General features: G+C 37.6%; 2 protein-coding genes across 2 annotated transcripts; one reads left to right on the top strand and one right to left on the bottom strand.

Moving 5' to 3' along the window:
- Positions 1-652: 652 nt before the first annotated feature.
- LOC112711742 (stem-specific protein TSJT1) lies at positions 653-3,706 on the top strand. Its single transcript, XM_025764452.3, has 4 exons — positions 653-1,076; positions 2,307-2,547; positions 2,651-2,771; positions 3,237-3,706. Exons 1-4 carry the CDS (start codon positions 877-879, stop codon positions 3,422-3,424), a joined length of 750 nt encoding a protein of 249 aa, XP_025620237.1. The 5' UTR covers positions 653-876; the 3' UTR covers positions 3,425-3,706.
- Positions 3,707-3,962: 256 nt separating this feature from the next.
- LOC112711741 (meiotic recombination protein DMC1 homolog) lies at positions 3,963-7,574 on the bottom strand. The gene is made up of 15 exons (XM_025764451.3): positions 7,231-7,574; positions 7,024-7,109; positions 6,654-6,745; positions 6,486-6,557; positions 6,351-6,389; positions 6,091-6,148; positions 5,955-6,000; positions 5,795-5,840; positions 5,558-5,619; positions 5,369-5,435; positions 5,181-5,273; positions 5,015-5,083; positions 4,844-4,922; positions 4,517-4,683; positions 3,963-4,227 (listed from the first exon to the last, which is right to left on the bottom strand). The coding sequence occupies exons 1-15, from the start codon at positions 7,479-7,481 to the stop codon at positions 4,183-4,185; spliced, it is 1,272 nt and encodes a 423-aa protein (XP_025620236.2). The 5' UTR covers positions 7,482-7,574; the 3' UTR covers positions 3,963-4,182.
- Positions 7,575-9,287: the final 1,713 nt, after the last annotated feature.

Below are 9,287 nucleotides of genomic sequence, written 5' to 3'. Positions count from 1 at the left end.
AAAATTGTTTAAATGTGTAGCGAAATTTATGTAAAAGTAGATTCTCCCATATTTATAATATTTTTAAAATACTTAGTAGTTGAGCTAAATATTTTGACTTATAAAATCTTTCTCTTATATATAAAAATAATTGGGAGGAGTTTGGAATGACTTTTTCTCCAAAAATATATTTTTTTTACATTTTGAATATTTAAATTTAAAATATTTTAAATAAAATATAAAGCATTTATTATTTTGATTAATGACACATTTTTTATTATTATCTGGTAAAATTTTTATTAATCTCCATTTACGACATTTATGATATATAATTAGATATTTCTATAAATATTTTACAATAGATATTAGCACTCTTATTTTGATAATGCAACTTTTTTTTATATAGATTCATATAAACATGTAATGCAGAAAAATATGGAATAATATTATAAAAAATAGGAATAACATTATTATTTTTCTAAATTCTTTTAATGTGTATATAAATAAAATTTTTATTTTGACCGTAACTGATTTATTCACTCAAACTGAATTTCCAAAGAAATAGTAATAAAATAACCCTATGAAACGTGGAGAAAGGACAAGAATGGTCGTTAGAACTAGAAGGGACAGTAGGATGAGCCATACAAAAGAGAACAGCACATCATAACATTTTGATAATTATCCAAAATGGATAGGGGCATTTTTGGCAATGTAGAATACATCCCACTGGAGAAGCTTATATAAAACCTCACAAATGAGAAAACCATTTTTTGCATCTCTAAACGAAATAGCATAATCTTTCAGCAGATTCTTCTCTTTCCACACAGTAAACTACCCGTCTTTCCTGGTTTCTGTTCTTCACTTTCCACTCAACGATCCAAGAACAGGGAAAAGAAAATGCTGGCGGTTTTTGAGAAGTCGGTGGCGAAGAGCCCAGAGGCTCTGCAGAGTCCTCAGTCAAACTCTGTTTCATCACTCAAAGATGGGTTTTTGGCGCAGCACTTCTCATCTGTTCATCCTGGCTCCGTTACCGTCAATCTTGGCTCTTCAGGTCTCTTGGCCTATTCTCTTGAGAGACAGAACCCCCTTCTCCCAAGGTACAATTCCCATTTTCTATTTTTCGTGATATTTTTCCTTAATGTTTGTCGATAATTTTGGGATGGATGATCTAGAAAAGAAAAAAAGGCATTATTATGGTTTTTCCCCCCTGTTGCGATCTGGGTATGCCCGATGGAAATTTGAATCGAAGAGGGATTAAAGTTTGAACCTTTTTGGATGAGCCTTTGATTTCCTTGTGGGTTTCTTGATGATCAAAGTACTTCTTTTTTAGTACGATGTTGATAAAGCTTGGATGTACATCAATGTTCGGTTTTTAATTGTTGTTAAGTTTAATCAGTGGATCATGCTACTAGTTTAATCTTCATGGTTATTAGGATAGGGGGTGTGTGGTTTATTGTTATCCCATCGCAGAAGACCCTTCATGGTGGAAGGAAATCTTGTGGTTTATAGTTGTTTTAAAAGTTTGTCTTGTTTGTTTTCATTTTTTTTTCTATAACAATTATTTTAATTCTGATTAGGGCTTGTTTGGCCGTACCTCAGAGATGTTTTTTCTATAATTTATTGTGGATATTATTTACTGCCATATTATATTTTCTTCAGTCACTCCGTAAAGATTTATGAGGTTTGAGCTAGCTAGTTTGCGTACTTGTATTCATATTTCATATCATATAATTTTTTGAGTTCTGGCCTTCTTGTCTTGTTTCTATCGATGGGTTTCAACGTAAGACAGAAGAGAGATTTAATTTAACCCATATACCATATTTAATATCCTTAAGATTCTTCTTGAAGTTTGTTTAGATGTGTTGTAAAATAACAAATACTTCTGTATTTGTTCCTTCAAGCTTCTTAAAATACAATTTGTTCTTTGTCAGTATATATAACTCATGTATTACAGCATTGTTTTGCAGTGTCACTTGTAATCTTTGTACCATGGCCTTCACCGATTTCTGTTGCATTGTAGTTTATTGCAATTTAATAATTGAGCAAGATAAATAAGACAAGCACATAATGTGGCTACATTTTTGCTTAAACCTCTACTTCTCTAATTTTTCCTCTATAATGTTTCAGCTGAATTTCTTCCATTTTTTCTGGGCAATCTATGATGGTGTAAAATACCTTGTTGCCCCAAATCTTTGTGACTGAAAACACCTAATAGAACTAGACCCTGAAGAACTATTTTTACAGAAGACAATTAGATATTACAAAGTTGTAGATGAGTATTATCTTTCCTTAAACCTGTTACATTGTCCCTTTTCTTATGTTGGCAGGCTATTTGCGGTTGTGGATGACATCTTCTGCTTGTTTCAAGGCCACCTTGAGAATGTTGCTCATCTGAAGCAGCAATATGGATTGAATAAAACGGCAAATGAGGTGATCATTGTCATAGAGGCATACAGAACTCTCAGAGATCGTGGTCCCTATCCTGCTGCTCAGGTCGTGAGAGATTTCCAAGGCAAATTTGCGTTTATTCTGTTTGACAGTGGTTCTAAAACCGCATTTATTGCTGCAGTGAGTAATCCTTGGTCTATCTATTTTGCTCTCATATTTATTTGCCTATAATTTCTATATGACTATACCCTGGGGTACAATGCGTCTTCCTGCTCTTTCTCAGGATGCTGATGGGTGTGTTCCCTTCTATTGGGGAGCTGATGCCGATGGAAATCTTGTTCTTGCAGACGAGAAAGAGGTTGTAACTAAGAGCTGTGGGACATCTTCTGCACCATTCCCTAAAGGTAATATTAAAATGATTTTATGTGGAAAATCAGGTGACTGTTTTGTGCCTGCTGTGCTGAGCATTTTCTGTGAGAACTCACGTTTCAAAGACATGCTTGGAAAAGTGAATTAAGGGGAAGAACAGAAATGATTTATCCTCCTAATGGTTCCTTTTAAGCATCTTAACTAAATGATAGAAGAACCTATTGTTGTTTAAGTTTTCAGAACATTGAAATTATATACTTTTTTATTTCATTTAGCATTTAGAAGGATGTTTAGGAATACTTTTAGAATGCTGTATCAGTATCGTTACTTGGGGAAGAAAGGAATTAAGAGTTGGTAACCCAGGAAATGGGAAATGTAGGCACATGGATATTTTCTTGTTTCTCACCCACCTTTGTTTTTCATGGTTTACTTTGCAATATCATTCCCATTTCAAGTTCCTATTATTACGGCAACACTAACTTGTATTGCTGCTTGTTTAGGATTCTTCTTTACAACATCCGGAGGTTTGAGCAGTTTTGAGCATCCACTTAATGAGGTGAAGCCTGTCCCAAGAGTTGACAGTTCTGGTCAGGTATGTGGTGCAACTTTCAAGGTGGATGAAGCTAAGAAGGAATCAACTGGCATGTCAAGGGTTGGGAGTGCTGCTAACTGGTCGGATAATATCTAAATATGAACTCTGTTTGAACTAAGGCTTTTATTATATGCTAGACTCGGTTGAATTTTCATGTTCTATTACTCATATGTACCCATCAAATGAAAACTTTTGAGGTCCTAAGGAGGCTTAGCTTATCATATTAGTTAGCTTCCCGGGCAGAAATGTGATTTCGTGATGCTATGCAAGTTGGTCGCAAACAAATATTGAGCCGATACTCTCCTGACCCATATGTAATAATGTCAACTGAGGTTCATCCTAGTGAAGATTGTTTGCTGCCTTTGTGTGGCCTTTTAATTTTCTGGATTATTTACTTAAACTGCCGATTTGATTGATGAGAAATTTGTGTAATCATTTTGGTTTGTACATTAATTTGACACACCTCTTTTGACATTGAATATAGGGGTTTGTGTTGGCTCAAAATCAGAGTAACAAATGTTAACACATTTAGCTTAGAGTAAAAAACTAGAGGTCTTTTTAGAAATTTCTTTTCTTTACCGTTTTGAATGTTGTGAACATAAAATTGCATGATGCTTCTCGGACACCAGTAAAATATAGCATAACATCTTAATACTTTCAAGAAGGAAATGTATATAACTAAAGAGGATTCACATTTTCACACTAAGGTGAAAGAACCGCAGCCGATATGGATACAATGGTCATGCAGCAGTACTTTATCAAACTATATGCAAATATGTAAAAATTAATTTTAATAGAATATTCAGTCATCGTAATCTCTGATGTGGGAAGGCTCTAGGACTCCGGGAGTGACTCTAATCCTTTGCGTCTGCAATGCCTCCTGGTGTTATCTGGAAGACGTAAGTCTGTCAAGGAAAAACGTGACAGCAGAGGAATATTTTCCTATTCTCAAATGCAAGTTGGTTTCAGACTTTCAGTGGCCATAATGGTAATTTTCGTCAAACTATAAAAATTCATAATGTGGCGGATTATTTAGAACCCTTATGTAAATAAAAGCTAGTTTCAAGTTGTTTTAAGTTTAACAACCTTAATTGCTGTAACTCTGGGAGTGATTTGGCGCATATTATAAACCATAATGTAAATTATAAATCCTTCTGAAAAAAGGAGGCAAACTCAGGTAAAGGATATCGCTTCTGCCTCTGGAAGGTTTGGGGCGTCAAACACTTTGCAAACGCGCTGTTCCCCTTTCCCTTTCCTGAACATCAGCCTTATTGTGGCTGCATGGGCCAGCACATGCCCACCGGCTGGTTTTTTCGGATCAGTTACAAACACCCCACCTCCGGGATCGGCTATAACTGCAACAAAAATTCCAATATTGAGAAGATGGGCATCAAGACGCTTCTGGCTTCTCATCATAAAGCTAGAACTAGAACTCGAATTGTAATGCCTTATATTGAAATAATTAGTTGGCATTATAAGTTAACATATATTCTCATCCACAAGTGCAAAATTTACCTTGATTTGTCATATAAACTGCAACATTGAATTCCTCAGCTATCTTTACTAATCGAGAAAGCATCTGTGCCAGTCTTTGCTGCAAATGATATTTCACGTTAGAAAAAGTTGATTTGCATACAGGAAGAGGGAAAATGAGTGTTATTTGTAAGTGCATGTAAAAGGAGAGACCTGGCGCTCTGCCAGCTCTCCTCTTCCTGAAAAGTCCACCCGAAACAGAGCAATGACTGAATCCACTATCTGCAAAAAAAAAAAAAAAAAAAATCAAATCCGTAATTCTCCTAAGTCCCATGTTATTGCAACAGAGGATATCTGTTGCTCTGTTAGTCAATCTTACCAGAAGTCTGAATGGTTCTTCGGACATTTTAGCAGCCAAACCAAGGAGAAGGTTATACTGATGCTCGTAAGTGTAGGCACGAGCATATATAATCTTGCGCAGTCACAACCAAAATATAGTTAGGTTTCAGCACCAAACAATTTTCCTCCAAAAACGGTTTGTAAAATTTAAAGCAAAAAAATTCCTACATTGTCCAGAACAGCGGCAGGATCCATGCCAAATCTCTCAGCTATCGGGACAATTCGGTCAGGTCGGCTACAAGTATTTATGGTTGAATAGAGAACATTCAAAACGTTGAGTGGATGTTAGCATTCATGAAACCAAGTTAATGACGCAAAAGGAATGTTAACATTTATGCTGAAAGAGAAAAATCATACAAAGTTCCTTCTGTGTCAATGTAAGCAACTTTTCCATTCCCTCCCCGCATACTTGTTGGAAGCTGGAGGGATCAACAGTGTCAGTGGTATACATCAAATATTTCCATGTGTGTATATGTTTGAGGAGCACTCCAATTAATGCATACCAGAAGGAATAACTAAATGTTCAATTGCGAGTACCCGTTAACGGCATTTAATAGCTAAGCTAACATGACGTGACCAAGAACGGAAGTAAACCTGAGTTGAAACGCAGAGAGTATGTGCAAGCTGCGTTTTCCCAGAACTGAAAAAAAAATACTAATAATAAATAAAGGAAGAAGAAGTCGCATCTTGAATAAATTTCTTCTGAAATTAAACATGCATGGAATCTATCTAAAGATTTCTGCAATGTTCTCACCGGAATTCTCCAAATGCTTCCGTAATTGACGATGTCTCGATTCCGCCTTTTTCAAAAATTCAAAAGGAAATCATAAGAAATCTGGTAAAAGCACAAAATTCCAAAAAAAATACAAGAAAAAAAAAATATAGTTTACCTCCTAGCAATTCATCAAGCGCTTGGCTTCCTGTTGTAATTCGGATCACAGATTTTCTCTGTAATGACAGAGTATAAGAAAATACTTAATCCAACTGTACGACTACTACAGATTACAAATAATTAATTAATCCAAGTACAACTAACTAAGTTCTAGTTCGCTTTAAGGCAAGCCATGAACCTTCTAAAACAGTTTAAGACGTGCAGATTTAAATCAAATCCATAAGTCAACCTAAAATTCCAAAGAACGTGAATACTTACTTTGAGCAGCACATCACTTCCAGTAATATAACCAAAATTCTGCATCAAAAGTGAAAAGAAAAAAAAAAATAGGAGGTGTTTAAATAGCGATCTGTAGTTAAACCAAATTTTGCATATATTATTATGAGCACTGACCACAAGCTTCTCAGCGGCTTCGCAGATCTTATCGACCTTAGCCTCAGATAAGCCTTTGATTCCAGTCAAGTTCTGCGAAAATATAACAAAATTAAGTCAGAATTTGAAGGATAGAGTAATTCCGCCACATGCTAGATATTCAAATCGAAGATGTGTTTAGCGCTAAACCTTCTTTGTGTGCATCATCAACCCATTGCAAGTATAGATCCCTGCGTCCTGAAGCTTCTTCACATCTCCAGCATTGATTCCTTGAGAGATCACTGCGTGGATGCATATATTTTTGTGAATCCAAGACAAAATGTTATCAGAATAATCGACAAGGACCGAGTTGTGCTTTTCAAACTAGATATGTGCTCGGCGAACCAGTGCATCTAGCTTAAAGTTGAAATGATTTTATCCGGTGAAAACTTGAATTAAAGAGAACTTTCCGTGAAGATTTTAGCATCGTAACTTGTAAATGCATGAACAAAACAGATATCACTTATTTCAGAATTGATCTAGGGAAACACGATGAAATAGGAAAAGGGAGAGAGAATACGTTTATCGATGGCTTCGAAGAGGTCATCATCGTCTTCAACGTCTTCGCGTTCCACGAGCTGCAACTGGCCGCTCGATTCTTCAGCTCTGAGAAAAAAATAAGTACGGTAACGGAAAAGTCACCGGCGATATCAAAATGCAAGGCAGATTAGAAACAGTATATAAGACGGAGAAGAAACGAACTAGATTCACGGATTCGGTGACTTACTTGAGCGCAGCAAGCATTTTGGTTTGGTGAAGGAAAGAGATCTTCGGAGGGGAAATTTGAATGTTCCTGAGAGAGAGAACTGTGTGAGAGATTTTGAATCTTTTATTGAACAAGTGAAGGTCCCAATATATATAGAGGGCGGGAAATGGGAGTGAGAAGTTCGTTATAGCTGCGAGCATGACTGTGAAGCGTGAATTGTATGCGCTATGCAGGCATGCAGCAAAACTGGTCGCGCTTCCTCCTCTTTTCATTTCTTTTAAAAAATATTTTTAAAAAGACTTTCTATATTAAATAATTTAATGAACACAATCGGTATCAAAGTTCCAAAAAATAAAATCAAAAATAAAAAATGTAATAATAATAAGAAGAATTTAAGGCAATTTCTTTTGTGTGTAATAATAATGTAATAATGTTGTGGTTGTTCCTTTATCTTTTGGGCAAAAAATCTTATATTTTCTTTTACGTCAATCCATTTTACAAATGAAGTTAATTGGGTATTGATTGAAACTTCTATATGAGATTGGTCATTTTTATTATGGTATCTTTTATGATTACTAAATTTTACGCATAGAATTTTAAAATAAAAAAAAGGTCTTACTATTTTTAAGCAAAAAATTATAGACACAAAAATTTTCCTTCTATCATACTATGTTCAATTTGTTAGCTGACAAAATAATTTTGTTATGGATCCGGACCACGGATCCTAAACCTGGGACTGCACCCTACCCGACTTCCCGGGTCCAACTCCGAAAGGCCCAAAAATCGGCCCTAACCAACTTTTGAATTCACACGTCCGTCTTATCTTGACCAGATAAGATAAGATAAGAACACCCATCATCTATAAATAAGATGACCCAAGTCCCTCCAGGTATTCACTCATTCCATACACTTTATACCTCTCAGATCCATTCTACCTTGAGCGTCGAAGTGTCTTTGCAGGTACCTTCTCCCATTGGCTCCAGTCAAATAATCCGACGTCCGTCTCGACCCGCAAATCCTCGATCCATCCCTCAACCCGTACCAGAGACATCTCGTACATTGGCGCCGTCTGTGGGGACCTTGCGCCAGCCGAGCTGGATGGAGGACGTTCTGGAGGAAACCCCTTCAAGCCAGGATGACTCCCGAACGCTTCGTCCAACACCAGAACACCAGGAGGTCACAAACCTAGCGAAAATAGCAAGCACTGTTCACCACACGAACGACCACGTCGTCACGGAAAAACGACCTCCCGAGGAAACCAGGGACAAAGCGACACAGATCATCTAGGATCTCTGCCTCCGGGTCCAGGAACTCGAAGGCAAATTGACCAATAGAGAAAAACACAACAACGAACATGGAAGCCAGGCAACTTCCAGATCAAGATCTCGCCGCGGCAGGTCACCACACCAACGACACGATAGGAGAGACGGTCGCAGCACCTCACGCGACCACGCGCGCGAGAAATCGCCAGAACGGCGGTACAACAAGAAGCACAACCGCAGCACTTCCCAAGATCTAAATCGTCAACACGACTCAGATGAAGATCGGAGGTACCGAAATACCAGGCGCATAAGAAACGACCACACGATAATGGGAGCTACACCCTTCACAGAAAGAATCCTAAAAGCAAAACTCCCCAAAGGCTTCGACAAACCTACCGATATGAAGTACGATGGAACTAAGGATCCCCAAGAACATCTAACGGCTTTCGAAGCCAGAATGAACCTAGAAGGAGCGGCCGACACGGTCCGATGCAGAGCCTTCCCGGTAACCCTTGCCGGGCCAGCGATCAAATGGTTCAACGCCCTCCCAAACGGATCCATAGCCAGTTTCCACGATATAACACGAAAGTTCATGGCCCAGTTCACTACTAGGATCACTAAAGCCAAACACCCCATCAGCTTACTAGGGGTCACACAAAAACAAGAGGAATCCACAAGAAAATACCTCGACCGCTTCACGACGAATGCCTAACGATCGACGGACTCACGGATTCTGTCGCAAGCCTTTGTCTGACCAATGGGCTAATGAACGAAGATTTTCGCAAACACCTCACCACCAGACCGGTATGGACCATG

Source organism: Arachis hypogaea, chromosome 9, assembly GCF_003086295.3.
Source record: "Arachis hypogaea cultivar Tifrunner chromosome 9, arahy.Tifrunner.gnm2.J5K5, whole genome shotgun sequence".
NCBI classification, from domain to species: Eukaryota; Viridiplantae; Streptophyta; class Magnoliopsida; order Fabales; family Fabaceae; genus Arachis; species Arachis hypogaea.
Note: the sequence above shows the minus strand (reverse complement) of the source record. Positions and strands in the feature narration are given on the sequence as shown.

Excerpts from the sequence above, each read along its gene's own strand:
- LOC112711742 (XM_025764452.3), top strand. The coding sequence starts at position 877 with ATGCTGGCGGTTTTTGAGAAGTCGGTGGCGAAGAGCCCAGAGGCTCTG. Across the intron at positions 1,077-2,306 it reads CAGAACCCCCTTCTCCCAAG|GCTATTTGCGGTTGTGGATG; the intron begins GTACAATTCCCA and ends TTATGTTGGCAG. Across the intron at positions 2,548-2,650 it reads AAACCGCATTTATTGCTGCA|GATGCTGATGGGTGTGTTCC; the intron begins GTGAGTAATCCT and ends GCTCTTTCTCAG.
- LOC112711741 (XM_025764451.3), bottom strand. The coding sequence starts at position 7,481 with ATGAAAAGAGGAGGAAGCGCGACCAGTTTTGCTGCATGCCTGCATAGC. Across the intron at positions 6,149-6,350 it reads GAAGTGATGTGCTGCTCAAA|AGAAAATCTGTGATCCGAAT; the intron begins GTAAGTATTCAC and ends CTGTCATTACAG. Across the intron at positions 5,841-5,954 it reads GAAGCATTTGGAGAATTCCG|TTCTGGGAAAACGCAGCTTG; the intron begins GTGAGAACATTG and ends TTTTTTTTTCAG.